The sequence below is a fragment of the Carcharhinus amblyrhynchos genome, chromosome 2, assembly GCF_965287045.1.
Source record: "Carcharhinus amblyrhynchos chromosome 2, sCarAmb.v2.hapA, whole genome shotgun sequence".
NCBI lineage: Eukaryota > Metazoa > Chordata > Chondrichthyes > Carcharhiniformes > Carcharhinidae > Carcharhinus > Carcharhinus amblyrhynchos.
Genome location: NC_137325.1, coordinates 131,518,071 through 131,540,794, shown reverse-complemented (window position 1 = coordinate 131,540,794; position 22,724 = coordinate 131,518,071). Strand labels below are relative to the sequence as shown.

Sequence of the window (22,724 nt, the reverse complement as noted above, 5' to 3'; positions counted from 1 at the left end):
GCGCCGCACCTGCGCAAGGATATTTTGGCCCTGGAGGGAGTGCAGAGGAGGTTTACTAGGCTGATACCGGAGTTGAGGGGATTGAGCTATGAGGAGAGGCTGAATAAACTAGGCTTGTACTCGTTAGAGTTTAGAAGAATGAGGGGAGATCTCATTGAGACGTATAAGATGATGAATGGGATGGATAGGATAGAGGTGGAGAGACTCTTCCCGCTCAAAAAAGACAGTAGGACTAGGGGGCACAGCCTCAAGATAAAGGGGAGGCGGTTTAGAACGGAGTTGAGGAGGAACTTCTTCACTCAAAGGGTGGTGAATCTCTGGAATTCTCTGCCCGTTGAAGTGGTGGAGGCTGCCTCGCTAAATATTTTTAAGAAGCGGGTTGATGGGTTCTTGATAAGAGAGGGGATTAAGGGTTATGGGGAGAGGGCGGGAAAGTGGAACTGAGCCACAACAGATCAGCCATGATCTTGTTGAATGGCGGGGCAGACTCGAAGGGCTAGATGGCCTACTCCTGCTCCTATTTCTTATGTTCTTATGTTCTAATCCCACCCAGGCCCTATCCCCATAACCCATGCATTTACCCTAGCTAGACGCCCTAACACTGTGGGGCAATTTAGCATGGCTAATCCACCTAATCTTCACATCTTTCAAGCTGTGGGAGGAAATCGGACCACCCGGAGGAAACCCACGCACACATGGGGAGAATGTGCAAACTCCACACACATGGTGACCCAAGCCGGGAGTCGAACCCGGGTCCCTGGTGCTGTGAGGCAGCAATGCTAACCACTGTTGCCACTGTGCCACCTCACCAATGTGTTGAACTTTTAAAAAAAAACTCCATCTAATGCTAAATGGTTGCAAGAATTAAGCTTCTCCCTTTCACCATGTAATTATTATAGACACAAATTACTTAAATTCATCTTAAAGCTGAACTCACCAATCTATTGATCCTTGAATCCTATCAGCCTGTCGAAGTAATAAATCAATTATTGTAAGTTTAGATAGTATCTGAATATCTCAATTCTTATCCTTACTCTGTTACATTGACAGAATGGGAGAAAGTATTTGTCATTGTTCAGTCCAGGATAGGCCTTTAGTCAAATATTCAGAGCAATTTCCCAAATAGATACTTCAACCTTAAAAGTTGTGATTTTTTTTCTGTTCTAATGCCTAAGTTGTATCTTTGGTAATGACCATTTCACTGAAGCACTCAGGCTACTTAGAAATCAATCACATGAACATTTCTGCTGGCATGGCTAGGGTTTGAAAACAAAAATATTAGCCATGAAGTGAGAAAATGCTTCATCCCATTTGATTCTGGATCAATTCTTCCGAATGTTGAAGTCTTTCTTCAATCTGGAAAATGAATTTTAGTCAGGGGCGAGTACAAATTGCCATTTTGAAGGTAGGAATTGGTGTTGATAAATTTTTCATCAATAAATATTAATCTTGATCCAAACAGACTTTATTAAAAGCAATTCATGAGTACTGCTGCCTCACAGCACCGGCACCCAGGTTCGATACTAGCCTTGGGTGACTGTGTGGAGTTTGCACGTTCTCCCAGTGTCTGTGTGGGTTTCCTCCGGGTGCTCTGGTTTCCTCCCACAGGTATGCAGGTTAGGTGGATTGACAATACTAAATTGCCCCTTAATGTCCAAATGTGTGCAGGTTAGACGGATTGCAGCCTCCTCCTGCACCATAGGGATTCTTTGGTCATGCCCACGGGCTGAAATATAGAAAAAGCATGGTTGAAATATTTTCCACTGAGGAAAAATTGTGACTAATGCCAATAACAGGATCAAATACTTGGACATAAATCACTCTATAGAGATATGGTATATGGGCAGAGGGGACATACAACTTAAAAGAGAGTCTCCAGCCTTTCCTTCAACCATCATACTGACACAGCATGTGAAGGATAATCAATGAGGAAAAGCCATATTTAATATACAGCCAAACACTACGAGCATAATGAAAAGTTATGATACAACAGAACTATTATTGTACCTTCATAGACAAACCATTTCCACACGGCCGTTATTTTCCAAAACGTTTGAAAAATACATATTTTAAAATCACACTGGGTTCTACCATGGAATAAAATGAACACAAGGATGAATGCACCATTTTGTTATTGTTGCAAAATGCACCTCTCTTCCTAAAAACATATCGGGAGTAGAAAAAGAACTGGAGTGCAATTATTCACAGATTACTAGTGTCGTTGAGATAGCCACACCGTAGTAAACAACTTGCATTTACATAGCATATTTAATGCGAAAGGATTTCCCAAGGTACTTCACAACTGCAAGGAGAAAAAGCAGACGCTGATCTGAAAGATGACATTTGGACAGAAATTCTTGAAAATTGCATTTCAGAGGCACAGGGGAACTTACTAGTAGTCAATGTAAATCAGCAAGGACAGTGGTGATGGGTGCGCAGGACTTGGCAAGGGATGCAGGCAGCAACATTTTGGATGAGCTGAGGTTTATCAACAGTGGAAGGTGAAAAGCCAGCTAGGAAAGCATTACGAGAGTTGAGTCTGAAGATTGAAGATTTCAGCAGCATATGGGCTAAGCTGCACAAACTATTTTCCGGACTACCTATAAATATTTGATAATCAAGTATTCTCTTCTCAAAGACGCTACTCATGTGCAATTTTCTGAAGAAGCTAAAAAGTAAGAAACATTGTGCAAAGCACAGCCACTTTTTTAAATTCATTCTTGGGAAATGGGTTGGAGATGATAAATCAAAGGGAACTTTACATACTTTGGGAATAACACAAATTTATTGAAAAGGCAGGCTTGATATTCTGAATGGTCTTTTGTCTGTATGTATTTCTTAAAGCTGTCCATCAAAAAAAATGTTTACACTAGCATTATGTCCTGAAAGTCTTCAAAGACACAGCAGCAAGCAGTTCTGGGAAACAATGACTTGCACCTTTTTATTGTTTGAATTAGAACTTCCGAACTGAAATATTACATGTGGGTGTGGTTAAATATTGGCAATTATCAGACACTTCTATCATCATATTGCATGGTTCTGTTTGGAGCTATTCAAACTACACAATCCATCTTCCTTTCAAGTACTGTATTTTTCTGTGGTCTTTGACAGATCGTAAAACGGATATGGAAAATACATTAAACACAGTTCATTGAAATTTATTGTAAACACAAGAGGAGCTACAATGTAAACTTTGATTACAAACTTTAAAAAAAATAAACATATTATAGGTACATTGTTGATGATACATTCTCTTAGTGCCAACAATGAAACAGTACTAACATGCAATATATCAACAGCTGCAACACCCAGGAATCAAAATGAACAGCTTAACTAATGAATTGGCAGCTGCTTGCTTCTGTGTTGCTGTAAGAAAAGTCTAAATAAAGCCTGCATGAGAATAAAATGTTGTTTGTTTTAGAACAACATGTAATAAATCCATTTATACAATAGAACTACTGGACATCAAATCATGTTAATCTAAGTGTTTTACTAAGTGACTTATTTTAAATTTTGATACTCAAACAAAATGTTAAAAAGATTAATTGACAGTGACTGAAGAATAAGTGAACTAACATGATTTTTAAAAAGAGTGCTTCTATGAACCAACATTTCAAAAGGGTAATGCCACTGGGGTTCTTTCAGCTCTTTTCACAAGACATGGTTATTGTGAAGAATTAGGATTTGCACATCTCTCTTTGCAGATGTCACTATTTTTTTCAACTTTAAAACAGACATTCACCGTAGAAGGTAAACGCTAAGCCATGCCAGTAATAACCTGAATTCAGCATTAATTTGGAAGTGTTTATAGCATCATTTTGGGAGCTCCTGAAGGAACACAGGCAGCAATACTATATCAAAGTCAGTGATGGCACAGCATCAGCACCGAGCTCCCTTCACCCTGAACCTTGGCATTGACTTTGGAGCAGTACACAAAACTGCACTGTGGAACTGCCATTCCCTAAACCTTTTTTCTCTGGAAAAAAATTCCTATTTCATACTACTGCCTCATGCCCGCAGAGTTCAGACCACGTACACTCACATCAGCTAGCAGAGGCTCAATCTGCATCCATGTCTAGTGTGCTCATTATGCCGTCGCGAAAACTCCTCAACTATTTCAAACATGAGATCTGATTTGCATTAAGCATGTTTAAGATTTTGTTTTAAAAAAAAGTAGCAAGGTCTTGGGAATGAAGGAAAAAATGATCGACAAACCCGATCCATGGAGGATGAGTCCCTCAGCAAACTGTTATATATTTAAGAATTGATTAGCCTAGTTAGCTGGATGGCTGGTTTGTGATGCAGAGCGACTCCAACAGTGCAGGTTCCCATGCTGACTGAAGATATTCAGGAAGGCCTCACCTCAACTTTGCCTCTTACCTGAGGTGTGTTGATCCTCGGGTTAAAATCACCACCAGTCAGTCTTCTGGGACTATGGCAACTTTACCCTTTACATGTTCCTGTTATGTAATTCTCTATTTTGTTTCAGTTGCAGAATTAACTATGCATGTATTCCATACAAATTAAAGGAGGGTCTTTAGGGAAAAGTAGAAAACAGTTTCTTCTTTGTTTATAAATACATGGCCAGTGACGTCAGGAGCATCAAATTGTAGTCAATTCGGCATGGAGCCAATCTGACAAATTCACATAGCTCAACACTTTAACATGAGTAAGAGTTAAAACGATTTTCTCCTGGGAGCTACAAAATATGAGAAAATAACTGCTGCTGTTTCATTATAATCAGTCTAATCTGAAATGACCTGTCTTACAGACCCTAATCAACAAATCTGGACCTGATGATAAACAAAATATAAAAATGAATGCCTCTTAGTTTAACTGCAACTGCTTGAAAATCATGCATCATCTCAATGTTCAACACAGAGAAAGGTATTGTTTTCATGCACTTAGAATGTTATCGAAGCTGCCTGATCGTATACCAAATGTAGTTTCACTTTATAAAAACATTCAAAACACTGTTTTAAGTAAGTAGGATGCCTATTTAAAAATCAACAAAAGATGTTCTTCTGAAAGTAATGGAGCACACATCTTGAACTTAAACAAACAGATCTCACTGCAGGGAAGCAATTATAACTTTATAGTTTGTAACAAAAAACACAGCTGCCAATTCACCAAACTACACCCATTCTCTCCCAGACAGAACAACGCTCACATGGGAGAACAATCTGAAGTGTTGCTTCACAGCCTAGATATCAGAAAGAAATTCACATTTGGATCAACTGGATTTGTATATACATTTTAAACAAGCTTATTATAGTGCCTATTTTATGCCAGCAATCCCACAATGGATGGCCAAGTCTGGACGTGTGTGCCAGGTAAACTACATACTTGCTGCAGTTACAAATATGGGCCTTTACCGACCATGAATATTACTGGCAGCACAAAATGTGTCTTTCTAACAAAGGTTACTCAAACATACCAAAATAATCTGTTTGCATTTCCTTTTAATTACAATGTGACAGAAATACACATTTCTATAAAAACAAGTCAGATCACAGTGCACAAGACAAAAAAAGGCTAGTTACCATTACAATACTACTATATTGTACATGAACATTGCTACAAAAACGTGATCGAAAAAAACAAACTCACTGATATTAAGGTGGCAGGCAAGAAGAAAATCACAGTGAATTTGTCATTAACAAAAACTCTGTAGGTAAGAAACTGGAAAGTTTGTAAATGCCTGGTTCAGATCTTACCGTATATTTCGGCCTTTTTGGTCACTACAGATGATTGTATAAATGACTGAGTAATGATATCTAGACTTTAAGACAAAATAAAACTGAAGAGATAGTAGGTGAAAGTGAATGAGTTTCTTGTTATTGTTGCAGTGGGGCCAGTCCCTTCCGACGTATGGGTACCTTACTTCCAGTAGCAACATCAAAGTAAACCTGCCAGACTTGCTTTGGCCAGAGGCTTTCTGATGCTCATGGTGCTATGCCTGCCAAATCGGGTACGTTCGCTTTGGTGTTGCTGTTATTGCACAAGATCCAAGGGCTAATGTTACTAGCAAAGTATTAAAACAACTTAATAGCTGCCTGTTACTTTTTATTTAGCATTCAGAAGTTACTGATTTAACCACAGAGCTATTATGTGCTGGGAACTAGACCAGGTTTTGTTCGCAATGCACTTTCATACTATTTTTAAGTTCATTTTTGAAGCTAGTAACCTCTGTACATATCCCCTTCAATACACAGGGTGACAGGCTTCATTACCAAGCTGGGCTCTGCTGTTTAATACACTGGCACAGAGTGCAAATGCAAGGGCTAGCTCTTTGCATTTAAATTTTCTTGAACAGATACCTGAATCTGTCAACAGACTCACATGCCGCCTTTCCTTTACCTCTTTCTATGACACCTCTGTTCACCAGAACTTTAAGGATTTTTTTTTGAGTGAAGTTGGCAAAGGGACTACTTTGTATCAGTTGATATGCCACATTCCACTAGCGTGGAAGTGCCTTAAAATGTAACAGGTTAAATACTCTAACTTACTGTTCCCTCTCAGGAAAACTAAAATATTGAATGCAAATGAAACCTCTATAAAATATCAGCCAGTAAGTTTTTAAAAAAAGACTACATTCTCATATCCTACAAACATTTCAAGAGATTATGTTACATCTGTCACTGCAAAAATATATGACTTCAACAAATCAAAGCCTCTTAAATGTATCTTCAATTGCACCTTCGCTATAAAGAAAAGCTGAATGAAATTTGACCTCTAGTTAGATCTGTTCACAAAAGGAATTGCCTATGAATTGAGCAAAAATATATGGAATGGCTCAATGCATGGAATGCTTTTCTCCCTATTCACACTTTATGTCCGTAAAACTGTTCCAATAAGTAGAATAGATACAAGCCAGTGTTTGCTGATAGTCCTGAAAATGCTCCATCAACTCTATGGTTTCATTATAGCAATAATGCTTATGCTATTTTAGAAGAATAAAACAACCTACCTGTGCATCCAATTAATATCACAGATGACTGCCAACACAGCCGAAGGGGCTTCATCTACAAAGAACTATCATAAGCACAATGACCAGACACAATCAACATTACAGTTAAGGAATAATGAGTGGCAATCAAGTGAAATCAAGGGCAAAATATGCAATGTGTTTGCTAATATTGCTACCAATATTACCAAAAGAAAGTCTGGACCAAAAGGAATGTAAACAGCCAAGTACTTGCCAACATGTTGAATTATAGCTACTCACCAGCATGTTGAGGTGATCAAAGTTTTCAAATTTTACAAACCAGTCAAAGCAGGGCACACGAGCTTTATACATTTCCTGTTCAAAAAGACTCAAGTTGAAAATATTTTTAAATTCCCCAATTCATTCAAAAGGCCTGGCTCAACTTACTGCGGATTCATGAGCATAAAACACATCTCAAAATTGATTCTTCCTACTCTTTCTGTAAGAACAATGCTCATGTGCAACAGATTGTCTGACACTGGTGAAAAGAGCCTTCATTCAGCCACTGTTTAGTCTAATTATTTCCTAACTACATATTTCTTTTTTTGTTCAGCTGAGGATGTACATAAATGGGTTTATCAAAACAGATCACAGCTAATGTAAACAGAACTAATTTTTAAACCTTGATGCAAGGTAACCAAGGTCTGCAGAACTCCGAAAAATGAGAGCATAGTCTTTGAATAAATTTGAAGAACATGCCACATCTTCCTGGAATGATACAGGCTACAATTGTATGACGTTACAGCCGATATCCTTGTACCCAATTTTCCAACAGCAGACTAGTACTAGTGCCCTTATTGTTTCAGTGTTCAAGATACTGATATTAAAAAAATGGAATATTTTTCTCTTATAATCAAACAGAATTTTCTTCACCTCCAAGCAATCAAATTAGTCTGCGCAGGTATGAGTATTGCTGCATAAATTTGCTAGCGTTCAGTTCTTTCAAAGACACACAAAACTGAAACACTATTTTTTTCCCCATTATCCTAAAAAACACTTCCAACATAATAAAAGGGAATTCAATTATATCAGGCTATTGGGTATTAATTTTTAAAAGTTATACTTATTATTAATCAGTATGCCCAAAGACAGTACTGTGGGACATTAAGAAATAAACTTGTGCATCAACTTACATATCTTCAGGAAATTGCAACCATTTACAATCAATGGTTTAACTTTAAGCACAGTTAAAATTGTTATTTGGGGAATGTGGCATTATCACATGTTCATGGGTGCTCCGAGGAGGGTAGAAGTGTATGAGAGAAAACAGATTCTGATTTGGCATGGTTTTTGATGCTTTGAGAAGATAAAAGGGTAAGTCATGCTAGCCAAATGTTGATGGACTTTTACTTCTGCTCACCACAGTGCTTTATTTCCAAGTTCTAGGAACATGCTTCCATTCTGGAACCTCCATTGAGGTGCTGAACACAGAGTCATGTCATGTTGGGTATGAGCTACCATGAAACATCACACCTTGTTTATGGACTTAATACTTTCAAAGGGACTTTTGTTTCAAAGTTCCCTTCTTTATGAACCTAGAATTCAAACAAATTATTTGATTAATGGTTTAGAAGAGTATTATCCTCACCTTGGAATTTTTCATTCTCAGGCTTAACAGCATCACACAATAGCAGTGAACGAAGAATGTAATAGTGGCAGAAATAGGAATAGATTCCTGCAAATAACTGGTAGTCTACTGATCCAGGACAGTTCTGTCTTAAGGGAGAAATTTAATGTGGAGATTGGGTGGGTGTTTACTTGCTGGAAAACTGGAGGGAGCCCAACATTGCTTCATGCTGGGAAAGGTCTACCAGAATCAACTGTTTGTCAGACACTTATCAAGCCAGCATCAAGCCTTAGAACCCTGGTGTGGAAACCCTATCCTCCACAGAGCTGCCGGCCAGCTGCCAAAGGCTGGTGGTGCTCCACTGGTTGCCAGCACCACTGGAGGCGACAGCTGCTGCCAAGATTGGACAGGATCGACAGGGAACTCGGGCGATGGTGAGTTAAGGCAGAATAGGGGTGGAGGGAACCTCGGAAGAAAGTGTAGAGTGGTGACTCTCAGTGGACACCCCCTTCCTGATGTTAGATCCTGGGGTCAGATACTTGAACTTTTGGAAGTCCATAAGAAAATTTTTACAGTGGGTCTTGTATGGTGACTCCTCCATTCACAGCCGCTGGTCAATACTCAATTCATGTCCACTTCAGGGCCTCATGAAACTTTCCACCCAAACTTAATCGAGTAGAGGCAGAAAGCAGTGGGGTGCCCAAATAAATTCCCCCACCTGCCTTCAAAATCATCACTGGAGTGAGGAGGGAGTACTAAATTCTGCCCCAAGTTTTCAGTCTTCATAATTTGAAGTCATTTATCTGGTTCCAAATTGCAAATATGGACATTAACCTTGTCTCCTTCATAAGTTATCTTTGTCACAACTATTCAATGTATTATGTGATGACATCAAACCTATTGCAACTGCAGGAGGACATTTTAAGATTCAACCTACTAGATTCTGCTGCAGTGACATTGGGATCATAAACAACAGGTTGATACTAATAATGGTCGGATATAAATTCTCAGTCTCAACAATCGGTGCACTAGAATGGAAATAATGATAGCAGTTTACTGCAATTTATTTTTTCCAAACTTCACGAGGCAACCACCTACCAGGATCTAGATCAGTGGTGACTGGAAACTGGATTGTGCAGGGAAATCGCAAGTGCATTGGCTTCCAATTGCTGCTATGAAAGGGGCGTTCAACTTATAGGTGCACTAATCTAGTTTGGATTTTATTCACCAATAAAGTACGCCAATTTAATTTTTGTTTTACAACAGAAGATTGAAAACAGATTTGTCATAATGCCATGGGAGAGGTTAGCCAACACACATTTCTTTTCTGCTAAAGCTGCATTCAGACTGCAATTTGAATGTGATCTGCAAGAGGATGGAGTTCAGGTTGGCTCAATCGAAAATTAGGGGTTCTCTTCAAAAGCAGTGAATGGCAGCAGCTCCACAATGCCAACGTAAGCAACAGCCAGGATTCCAGAATGATCTGGAAGAGCATGCTTGCTTGCCAAGACATCACAAATTAATTTTGCTTGACTGCACATTTTCCAGAGGTGATGCTGAGCTGATGCTTCAGTGGCAGACTAAGCAATCGTTTTCCTTCCACCCCACTCCCAAAGCTTAAATCTCTCCCAAAGGGATCTCAATCATAATCAGATGATCTGCAGAAGTGAGTCTTCATGCAGCATGATAGTCCAAGCTAAGCACATTCAGCTGTACCTCAAACTCTCGTTGAAATGAAGTCGAGTCCCAGACACATACTTCCTGTGCATGTTTCAAACATCATTTTCCCACAGCAGAACCTTTTTCTGACTCTTATTAGCAGCAGAAATAAATGACTGTCAAGTCTTCCGGCAGAACTGGGGTGTGGAGAGTGGAATGTCACGTGATTGAAGTGTTTGCATCCCGAAAGTAGCCTGTAATGTTGCCAGATTTCAAATCTCAAAATGATTTCTGATGTCCATTTGCAGAATGCAGAACCTTCTCTGACTCTTGTGTTCTATTTGAAAGGTGCAGACTATTCAAACCTAGAGAGAAGGGAAATAAAATGTTCACATATCTGTACAATTCATTTAATCAATGATGTACATGCATCACCCCTACATTATTAAAATTAGCTAAATCAAATCGTGCTCATTACTTTGGCAAGAGAATTAAAATGGGATGGTTTTCCAAAACGTCATACCACAATAAGCAAGCATCACAATTAAGTGGTTCCAGTCATTTTAGCTACATGCTAAATAAAGAAAATGTTTCAGTAATTTTTATTTCTCTTTTGATCTTTGCATAATACAGAAGGCTTAGTTGGAAAAGTACTAATTTACTAACAGTTCATAAAATTGCAAGAAGACTTGGCTACAGTAGTGAAATCTTGGTTCAATTGTATAGAACTTTAAGTCAGGCCACACCTGGAGTACTGTGTGCAGTTTTGAAGGATATTACCATCACAGAGGAAGTGCAACAAAGTACAACCAGCAGACTTGTTCCTGCGATTTTTCTATAGGCCCCCAAATTGTAATAGAGATGTGGAGGAGGAAATGACAAAGCAGATTATGGATAGATGTGGAGATCACAAGGTAGTTATCATGGGTGATTTTAACTTTCCAAATATTGATTGGAACCTTTATAGGTCGAATAGTTCGGATGGGACACTTTTTGTACAGTGTGTGCAGGAGAGTTTCTTGACACAATATGTGGATAAGCTGACAAGAGGTGGGACCACATTGGACTTGGTACTGGGTAATGAACCGGGCCAAGTGTTAGATTTGTTTGTGGGAGAGCACTTTGGAGATAGTGGCCACAATTTGGTGTCCTTCATTATTGCAATGGAGAGGGATAGGATCACATGACAGGGCAAAGCTTATAATTGGGGTAGGGATGCGATTAGGCAAGAATTAGGGAGCATAAGGTGGGAGCAGAAACTGTCAGGTATGGGCACAAACAAAAAGTGGAGCTTTCTCAAGGAACAAATACTGCATGTCCTTGAGAGGTATGTCCCTGGCAGGCAGGCAGGGAGGAAATGGCCAAGTGAGGGAACCATGGTTCACAAAGGGGGTTAAATGTCTTGTTAAGAGGAAAAAGGAAGCATTTGTAAGGATGAAAAAACAAAGTTCAGTTGGGTCGCTTGAGTGTTACAAGGTAGCTAGAAATGAGTTACAGAAATGGCTTAGGAGAGCTAGGAGGGGGCATGAGAAGTCCTTGGCAGGTCAGATAAAAGAAAACCCCATGGTTTTTTACTCTTATATGAGAAATAAAAGAATGACCAGGGTGAGGTTAGGGCCAGTCAAGGATAGTAGTGGGAACTTGTGCATGGAGTCAGAAGAGTGAGACGTTGAATGAATACTTTTTTTCAGTGTTCAGTAAGGAGAGGCGCCATGTTTTTGAGAATGAGCGTGTGATACAGATAGGATGGAGATAGGAGATAGGATAGGACTGATAGGATGGAGGAGGTAGATGTTCTGAGGGAAGATGTATTAGCAATTTTGAAAAACCTGAGGGTGGATAAGTCCCCTGGGCCACATGGGATACATCCTAGGATACTTTGGGGGGCAAAGGATGAGATTGCGGAGCCTTTAGCTTTGATCTTTGGGTCCTCACTGTCCACGGGGATAGTGCCAGAGGACTGGAGAGTGACAAATGTTGTTCCTCTCTTCAAAAAAGGTAATAGGAATGACCCTGATAATTATAGGCCAGTTAGTCTTACTTTGGCGGTCGGTAGTTGATGGAAAGGGTCCTGAGAGATAGGGTTTATGACCATTTGGAAAGATGCAGCTCAATCCAGGATAGCCAGCACGGTTTCATGAGGGGTAAGTCCTGCCTCACAAATTTGACTGAGTTCTTTGAGGAGGTAACTAAGTGTGTGGACGAAGATAGAGCAGTTGATGTCGTATACATGGATTTCAGTAAGGTGTTTGATAAGGTTCTCCATGGTAGGCTGATGAAGAAGATAAGGATGTGTGGGATAGAAGGAAATTTGGCCGATTGGATAAGTAACTGGCTGTCTCATAGACGAAGACGGTGGTGGTGGAGGAATTCTCAGACTGCAGGCCAGTTACCAGCAGTGTACCACAGGGGTCAGTGCTGGATCCACTGCTTTTTGTGATATTTATCAATAACTTGGAAGAGGAGGCTGAAGGATGGGTTACAAAATTTGCTGACGACATCAAGATTGGTGGAGTAGTGGATGAGGTGGAGGGCTCTTGCAGGCTGCAAAGAGACATTGATAGGATGCAGAGCTGGGCCGAAAAGTGGCAGATGGAGTTTAATCCTGGTAAGTGTGAGGTGATTCATTTTGGTCGGACTACCTTGAATGCGGATTACAGGGTCAACGGCAGGGTTCTAAGGAATGTGGAAGAACAGAGAGAGCTTGGGGTTCATATCCACAGATCTCTGAAGATTGCCACTCAACTGGATAGAGCCATGAAGAAGGCTTATAGTGCATTAGCAATAATTAACAGGGGGTTTGAGTTTAAGAGCCATGGGGTTATGCTGCAACTGTACCGGACGTTGGTGAGACCACATTTGGAATATTGTGTTCCGTTCTGGTCACCTCATTATAAGGAGAATGTGGAAGCATTGGAGATTTACCAGGATGCTGCCTGGTTTGGAGGGTAGTCTTATGAGGAAAGGGTGAGAGATCTGGGGCTTTTCTCTTTGGAGCAGAGGAGGATGAGAGGCAACTTAATAGAGGTTTATAAGATGATGAGAAGGATTGATAGACTGGACGTGCAGAGACTATTTCCTTGGGTGGATGCAGCTGTTACTAGGGGACATAACTATAAAGTTCATGGTGGGAGATATAGGAGGGATGACTGTGGTAGATTCTTCACTGAGTGTGGTTGGGGTGTGGAATAGACTGCCTGCTGTGATAGTGGAGTCGGACACTTTAGGAACTTCCAAGCGGTTATTGGGTAGGCACATGGGGCACTCCAGAATTATAGGGAGGGGACAGCTTAATCTTGGGATTGGACATAGCTTGGCACAACTTTGAGGGCTGAAGGGCCTGTACATCAGAGCCACAAACTGCGCATACACAAAGGTAAAACAAAAGCAGCTCTCCTGACAAAAAATCCCCCCCACAGATCAGAGGAAAAGTTTAAAGGAGATGTGCAGGGAACATGTTTCGTGCAGAGAATACCAAGTACATGCAACGTGCTGCCAGAGGTGGTGGTGGAAGCAGGCATATTAGCAACGTTTTAAGAGGCATGTAGATGGGTACATGAATAGGAAGGAATAGAGGGATGTGGACCGAGTAAGGGCAGCATTTTTTGTTTAGTTTAGTTAGGGCATCATGATTGGCACAGGCTTGGAGGGCCAAAGGGACTGTTCCTTTGCTGCACTTTTTTTTGTTTATTGTTGGTGGTGAGGGATTGGAATGCCCTGCCTGCTGCAGTTGTAAATGCGTCTAGTTTGGGGGCGTTTAAGAGATCTCTGGATAGGTTTATGGACGAAAAGGGATTGGTATAGGCTAGTGGGTCATTGTTTTTGTAACTGGTCGGCGCAACATCGTGGGCCGAAGGGCCTGTTCTGCGCTGTAATGTTCTATGTTCTATGTTCTATGTTTTGAGTTTGAATGTTCTTTGGAACTGTTCAGTATAACAATTTTAGATTTTAACCTCCACCTCCATTTTTTGTTTTGTTTTTCTTGTTTGTTTTTTGCTTGGTGTTTCTCTCTCATCACATGGGGTTGGGGTAATTTATTAGTTTGGACTGAGGACTGGCTAACCAACAGAAAGTAAAGAGTTGGAATAAATAGGTTTTTTTCTGATTGGCAAGCTGGAACTAGTAGGGCGTTACAAGGTTTGGTCCTCAGTGCACAACTATTCACTATTTACAAACTATTTATCATAATGACTTGGATGCAGAGATAGAAGATATTATGGCCAAATTTGAAGGTTACACTAAAATAGATGGGAAAATAAGCTGCAATGAGGAAATAAGCAATTTATAAATAGATATGGGTGAGTTAAGTAAATGGGTCAAAATTTGGCAGATGGAGTTTAACGTGCATAAGTTTGAAGTTATCGACTTTGGTCAGAAAAGTCAAAAGGCAACTTGTTATCTAAATGGGGTAGCAGGTGGCAAAGTGATTAGCACTACTGCCTCACAGCGCCAGAGATCCAGGTTCGATTCCTGGCTTGGGTCACTGTCTGTGCAGAATCTGCATGTTCTTCCAGTGTCTGTGTGGGTTTCCTCCGGATGCTCTGGTTTCCTACCACAGTCCGAAAGACATTTTGGTTACGTATGTTAGCCATGCTAAACTCTCCCTTAGTGTACCCGAACAGATGCTGTAATGTTGCAATGCAAGGATTTTCACAGTAACTTCATTGCAGTGTTAATGTTAGCCTACTCATGACACTAACAAATAAATAGTAAATAAATAAAACGCAGAGGGAACTGGGTGTTCTCATGCATGAATCACAACAAAATAGTATGCTGGAATTTTGGCATTTATTGCTGAAGGAATAGAGTATAAAACTAGGGATGAGTTGCTGCGACTGTAGAAAGCATTAGTGAGGCCACACCTGGAGTATTGTGTACAGTTTTGGTCCCCTTGAAGAGGGATATAGTTGCATTAGTGGCAATTCAGAGGAAATTCACCAGATTGGTTCCAGAGATGGGGGGGTCTGTCTTATGAAGAGAGATTGACCAGTTTAGGCCTGTATTCTCTTGAGTTTAGAAGAATGACAGGAGATCTAATTGAGGTATATATGATGGTAAAGGGGATTGATAAAGACGAAGTAGAGTGAATGCTTTGCATTGTGGGCAACCTAGAATAACAGGTCATACTTCAGGATAAGCGGTAGCAGATTTAAAACTGAGATGAGGAGAAATTGCTTCTTGCAAAGAGTCATGAGTCTGTGGAATTCACTGCCCCAAGTGAGACGAATGCCAGGATATTGAGTAAATTTAAGGAGGTGAAAGAGATTTTTAATTAGACTTGGGTGGAAGAGTTATGGAGAACAGGCAGGAAGGTGGAGTTGAGGCTGAGATGAGTGAGGTCAGCCATGATCGTACTGAACGGCAGAGCGGGCTCAAAAGGCTGAATTGCCAACTCCTGCCCTTAATTCTTATGTTCTCATTTCCTTTCCCCTTGGACAGCAGCTATCCACTTGTCTTCGACTCTATCATGAATCCTAACCTTTGTTCTTGGTTTCCGCCCTCCTTCACTTTCACTTTAGCTTAGTTCAGTCCCAAGATTTCTCAGTTCTGAGAAAAAGTGACAGAGCTGAACCATTAACTTTGTTTCTCTCTCCACAGCAGGAGCTACCGACTATTTGACTGCAGGCTAAGTGTTACACACGTTGCTCATGGTGCGAGATTTGCCTTCTGATTTACAGAAGTACATGCCCATCATTTTCTGTTTTTACTGGTTGTGTTCTGAATGGGGTACATGTTCAAAGCCACATTTTACAACTGCCCCTGGAGCTCAAAACATATTCTCTAACTCATTTATTGAACGCTTTGAAAAAATAAATTATTAGCTCCTGCCTTCTTCCAACATAAGAACGTAAGAAATAGGAGCAGGAGTAGGCCATCTAGCCTGCCCCGCCATTCAATAACATCATGGCTGATCTGAAGTGGATCAGTTCCACTTTCCCGCTTTCTCCCCATAACCCTTAATTCCCTTGTTTATCAAAAACCTGTCTACCCGTGACTTAAATATATTTAGCAAGGTAGCCTCCACCACTTCAACGGGCAGAGAATTCCAGAGATTCACCACCCTTTGAGTGAAGAAGTTCCTCCTCAACTCTGTTCTAAACTGCGCCCCCCCCCCCCCATCTTGAGGCTGTGCCCTCGAGTCCTGCTATCCTTTCTAAGCTGGAAGAATCTCTCTACCTCTACCCTATCCATCCCCTTCATTATCTCATACGTCTCTATAAGATCCCCCCTCATCCTTCTAAACTCCAACGAGTACAGACCCAGTCCATTTAGTCTCTCTTCATAGTCCAACCCCCTCATCTCTGGTATCAGCCTAGTGAACCTCCTCTGCACTCCCTCCAAGGCCAATATATCCTTCCGCAAGTGTGGCGACCAAAACTGCACACAGTATTCCAGCTGCGGCCTCACCAGTGCCCTGCACAGTTGCAGCAAGACTTCCCTACTTTTATATTCAATCCCCCTTGCTATAAAGGCCAACATTTAATTTGCCTTCTTGATCACCTGCTGCACCTGCAGACTGGGTTGTTGCGACTCGTGCACAAGGACCCCCAGGTCCCTCTGCACCATAGCATGCTGCAGTTTTTCACCTTTTAAATAATAATCCGTCCTACTATTATTTATGCCAAAGTGGATAACCTCACACTTGCCAACATTATAATCCATTTGCCAGGTCCTCGCCCACTCACTAAGCCTATCCAGATCCCGCTACACACTTTCTACACCCTCCACGCAATTTGCTTTTCCACTCATCTTCGTGTCATCAGCAAATTTCGTCACCCTACATTCAGCCCCCTCCTCCAGATCGTCTATATAAATGGTAAATAGCGGAAGCCCCAGCACCGATCCCTGAGGCACTCCACTAGTCACCAACCGCCAATCAGAATAGCACCCATTGATACCAACTCTTTGCTTCCTATTAGACAGCTAATCCTCTATCCACGCTAACACCTTACCCCCAACTCCGTGCACCCTAACCTTCTGAACACGAACCAGAGCAATTCGCGGAGCGGAAATCGTCTGTGATCAACCTTGGTGTGAACCACATTAATAGTTAAGCATTACGGGCAGTGTGAAAACATATTTGGTAGCAGCACCTCATACCTACCACACTAATCTGGGATCAGTACTGAAAGTGCATCAGCAGCTTAAGTGTGAGATGGATTTATTTTGGTGTCAAACGTTCAAAAAGTCTCAGCAGTACAGAAAAGAAATTAGGTTTGAGTACAATTGGATCTAGGGGAGTCAACAGATATTGGCCCTTACCTAAAGCTTTAAGCAGTTCTTCTCTTACAGCAGATGTAAATTTTCGGATCAGGCACAGAGTCGTTACCACAGCAAATAACAGATTGTATGAGAGTACAATGTAAAAATTGCCGAGCCAGTTGAACCTTCCGAAGTCTCCAAGTAGGTCAAATCTGGTTATTCCTGTTGAAAACAAAGATTTCCAAGAAAGATAAAACATTAGATTCCACACAAAGTATGTAATAATTAACATTGTGGCAGATTCCACAATACAAATATACATTTCTGCAAATCAGAAGGCAAGTCTCGCACCATCAGCAACATGTATAACACTTAGCCTGCAGTCAAATATAATTGAAATTGATGTGAAGGCTAAAAATAGCCATATACATCACTTATAAAAATGAATGCAAAGCAATACATAAAGACCTCATGATGTCACAGTTATGGATTGCTCTCTAAGGTGGCAAATTGCACTCGGTATAATACAATTACCTTTCTCCAATCTTCTGCTCAAGTTGCAGAGGTCAAAATTTGACTTGGGAGGTAGTGCAGAACAAACACTTTGGCTGTGTGCTATATAAGTCTCAGCTGGCAGAATATCGGGCTGAATGATTTTTTTTGATACGTTTATTGAAAATTTTTTTACATTTTACATAGCAAACAAACACAGATGTAGATCTACACAGTGCTCGCGTGTACATTCCAACGCAACTGGGCACAGGGCTCCCCACAACCAGGGGATAATACCCTGGTACCACTGGCACCCACCCCACTCAAGTCCCATCTAATTGCACCGGTAATAATGACAGTAATAATGGTCATAATGTAATAGAAAGGCAGAGGAAAGCCACTGGAGAATCAATTGAGTGCCCAAACAGCCCAGGCTATAAACTAACGAGCAGAGAAAAGAGAGACAACAAAGGAAAGAAGAAGAAAGAGAGTGAGAGGGAAGAGAGAAAAGTTCTAGTGTTGGACCCCACACCTCCGCAGGGTGGGGGGGATGTACTCCAGTAAAGGGCCAGGGTGAGTCCACCAATCGAGGGAGTGGGGTTCTGTGAGAGCACCCAGAGTCCTGAAGCCATCAGGTATCTACTCACTCGGCTCCAGCTGCAGTGTTCCAACATGCGCTATAAATGGTTGCCAGGTCTTATAAAACCTAGCACTTCATTTTCTCCAACTCCTTCACCCACAGAGTGCGTCAGTGTGCACCTGATTTCCGCCTAAACAGGATTAGTCGTCGTGCCAGGAGCATAGGGCAAGCTACAAAATCCGCTTTGAATTTTGGCAGCGGCGGATTTAAAGACACGACCACAAACAGGGCAGCCTGGGGGGATGCACTGATATACTGATCTTGCATTGCCGTTATAGTCTCAAATATCAATGTCCAGTAGTTATACAGTAATGGGCAAGCTCAGGACAGATGTAAGAGTGTGGTGGGAGCACCATTCACCAATGGAGCTTGTGCCTGGGTACATTCAAGACAGGATTTACTCCCACTTGGAAATAAGTGGACGTATTAGCGAGAGGCAACATGGTTTTGTGAAGGGGAGGTTGTGTCTCACTAACTTGATTGAGTTGTTTGAGGAAGTGACGAAGGTGATTGATGAGGGTAGGGCAGTGAATGTTGTCTACATGGACTTCAGTAAGGCCTCTGACAAGGTCCTTCATGGCAGAAGGTGAAGTTGTATGGGATCAGAGGTGAGCTGGCAAGGTGGATTCAAAACTGACTTGGTCAAAGAAGACAGAGGGTAGCAGTGGAAGGGTGCATTTCTGAATGGAGGGCTGTGACAAGTAGTGCTCCTCAGGGATCAGTGCTGTTTGTAATATACATATAAATGACCTGGAAGAAAATGTAACTGATTTGATTAGTAAGTTTGCAGATGACACAAAGGTTGGTGGATTTGCGTATAGCAATGAGTACCATCAGAGAATAGAGCAGGATATAGATCTGTTGGTAACTTGGGTGGAGAAGTGGCACATGGAGCTTAATCCAGACAAATGTGAGCTAATGCATTTTGCAAGGTCTAATACACATAGGAAATATACAGTAAATGGCAGGGGATCTGGGTATACAGGTACACAGGTCAGAAAGTGGCACAGGTGGTGAAGGTAGTCAAGAAGGCATACGGCATGCTTGCCTTCATCGACCAAGGCACTGAGCTTAAAAATTGGCAAGTCATGTTGCAGCTTTATAGAACCTTAAGTTAGGCACTTGGAATACAGTATTCAATTCTGATCACCACACTACCAGAAGGATGTGGAGGCTTTGGAAAGGGTACAGAAAAGATTTACCAGGATGTTGCCTGGCATGGAGGGCATTAGCTATGAGGAGAGATTGGAGAAACTTGGTTTGTTCTCACTGGAATGATGGAGATTGTGGGGCGACCTGATAGAAGTCTACAAGGGGCATATTCAGAGTGGATAGTCAGAAGCTTTTTCCCAGGGTAGAAGAGTCAATTACTCAGGGACATGGGTTTAAGGTGCGAGGGGCAAGGTTTAAAGGAGATGTACGAGGCAAATTTTTTTTTAAACAGAGGGTGGTGGGTGCCTAGAACTCGCTGCTAGGGGAGGTAGTGGAAGCGGATACGATCGTGACTTTTAAGGGGTGTATTGACAAATACACAAAAAGGATGGGAATAGAGGAATGTGGTCCCCAGAAGAGGAGGGGGCTTTAGTCGGTCAGAATGGTCAGTGCAGGCTTGGAGGGCCGAAGGGCCTGTTCCTGTACTGTAATTTTCTTTGTTCTTTAATTGGTGCAGCTGATGAGCTAGTAGCTTGCGTGCCTTTCCCTCATGCTCACAGTGTGTATACTTAAGATTTGAATAGCATCTCTTCCACTCGAAGTGAAGACAAGGTCTCAAACTCTGTGTGTACTAGTAAATGTTCCTTATACGCCCTCTGGGGCTGGGCCCACAGTATACGCGGCATCAACTTAGGTGATAAGCCCCAGCAAATCCAATAGCCTCCCACCTTTCTGCTTCACTTTTTGCACTCAATAAGATATGATCTGGTCCTTAAATAAGCCTTCAATGTCTCCTATAAGGTAGCTGCTGAGACTCCCAGAGCATCGATCTGGGTTAACAGAATTCTAACAAAATCATCAGAGAGCAGACAAGTATTAAATCGCCAAGGCATACCCTCCTCCCCACTACCAAATACCAACAATGGCAAGTCCATTGTCAAGGAAGCGTAGTCCGAGATTACAATGGTTTCGTAGTAACATGAAAGCACAGCTGGGAGCAACTTATTATCAATCAAAAGGTAATCTATACGTGAATACGTTCAATGGATAAGTGGGGAAAAAAAAATTCCCTACTAGTTGAGTTAAGGAACCTCCATGGATCCGGTACTGCGTATTCCGTGAGAAATTATTTCTGCCAACTTGGAAGATACAGCAGTCCTGGTGGAGGGGTGTTGCAACCCAGAATTCAACCAACAGTTGAAATCTCCACCCAGTATCAACCAACGGGAATTCAAATCTGAAAGTAGTGTGAAAAATGACTGGAAAAAGTTTTCACAGTTTGGGCATACATATTGGCTAACACCAGGGACATCCTGTATATCCTTGGCTACTGCCAAGAGTAAGGACTTGTGAACAAAGTATTGCTGTCCCCCGCATCTAGGTGTGAAAAGTTGAGTGAAAGCATTGACCCTCCCTTCCTCTACAGAGCCTAAAATAGTCCACTGGCCTGAGGTGAGCCTCTTGGATGAATGCAGTTTGGGCACCCAGTTATCGAAGATGTTGAAATATCTTACCTGGACAATTCAATCCCCTGACATTCCAGCTAGTGAACATGATCGGTCTGAGATTGGAGCGTAAGGGCCACCTAGCTGCACCCCACATTCCTAACAGTAGCCTGGTATTCCTCCTCACTGGGGAAGTCTCCCCTCAACTGCTGACATCGGCAGATGCCACACCCCACCCTCCCCATCGGCTGTGGGGAACCAACCATGAGAGAGAGAGAGGGTGGGTTTTGAAAGAGGTCAAGCCACATCCATAGAGGAAAAAAAAGCAAAGACACAAAAACACACTCCCCCACCCCCACACATGCACTCCCAAACATAGAACATTACAGTGCAGTACAGGCCTTTCCGCCCTCGAAGTTGCGCTGACCTGCGAAACCAATCTAAAGCCCATCTAACCTACGCCATTCCAATATCCTCCATATGTTTATCCAATGACCATTTAAATGCCCTTAATGTTGGCGAATCCACTACTACTGCAAGCAGGGCATTCCACGCTCTTACTACTCTCTAAGGAACCTACTCCTATCTGTCCTATATCTATCGCCTCTCAATTTAAAGCTATGTCCTCTCGTGCTAGCCATCTACATCCGAGGAAAAACGTTCACACTGTCCACCCTTATCTAGTCCTCTGATCATCTTATATGCCTCTATTAAGTTGCCCCTTAACCTTCTCTCTAACAAAAATAGCTTCAAGTCCCTCAGCCTTTCCTCATAAGACCTTCCCACCATACCAGGCAACATCCTGGTAAATCTCCTCTGCACCCTTTCCAATCCTCTCACATCCTTCCTATAATGCGGTGACCAGAACTGTACGCAATACTCCAAGTGAGGCCGTTCCAGGGTTTTGTACAGCTGCAACATGACCTCATGGCTCAAACTCAATCCCTCTACCAATAAAAGCTGAGACACCGTACGCCTTCTTAACAACCCTATCAACCTGGGTGCCAACTTTCAGGGATCTATGCACATGGACACCACGATCTCTCTGCTCAACCACACCACCAAGTAGCTTACCATTAGTCCAGTACTCTGTATTCCTGTTACTCCTTCCAAAGTGAATCACTTCACACTTTTCTGCATTAAACTCCATTTGCCATCTCTCAGCCCAGCTCTGCAGCTTATCTACGTCCCTCTGGGGATGTTGGAGGCACAAGGTGTGCCTGTGCCTCCAACAACTCCTTATCGCGGCGCTTTCACAACACTCTGCATGGGACATGATCTCCACCTCCATTCCCATCACGGTCACAAGTGCTATAACCTGAAAAGGGCTGTACAAATACCTAACACTTAACCTAACCCATTACCCTTCCCTGGCCGACAATTCGATTTGGATATAGCGTGCAGGTTCATAAAAAACAAATATCAGTACCCATGCTAGGTTCACATTTGATGTGACTAATACGAGATACAGCGTTAAAGCACAGATTCCTGCTCACATTTATAGCCAAATAAATTCTCTCATTAAGTCTCCATAACTTAAAGGTTATGGTAATGTCTTGATCCATTTAGGCCATAGAG

General features: G+C 41.8%; 1 protein-coding gene across 3 annotated transcripts in view; it reads right to left on the bottom strand.

Moving 5' to 3' along the window:
• Positions 1-3,142: 3,142 nt before the first annotated feature.
• Positions 3,143-22,724, bottom strand: part of lmbr1 (limb development membrane protein 1) — a 226,494-nt gene continuing 206,912 nt past the window's right edge. For all 3 annotated transcript variants that reach the window (XM_080212882.1, XM_080212890.1, XM_080212898.1), the window contains 2 exons: positions 17,478-17,639; positions 3,143-10,579 (listed from right to left, as the gene is read on the bottom strand). In XM_080212882.1, the coding sequence (XP_080069008.1) occupies positions 10,494-10,579; positions 17,478-17,639 (248 nt within the window). In that variant the 3' untranslated portion in view covers positions 3,143-10,493. The remainder of the gene's footprint in view (positions 10,580-17,477; positions 17,640-22,724) is intronic.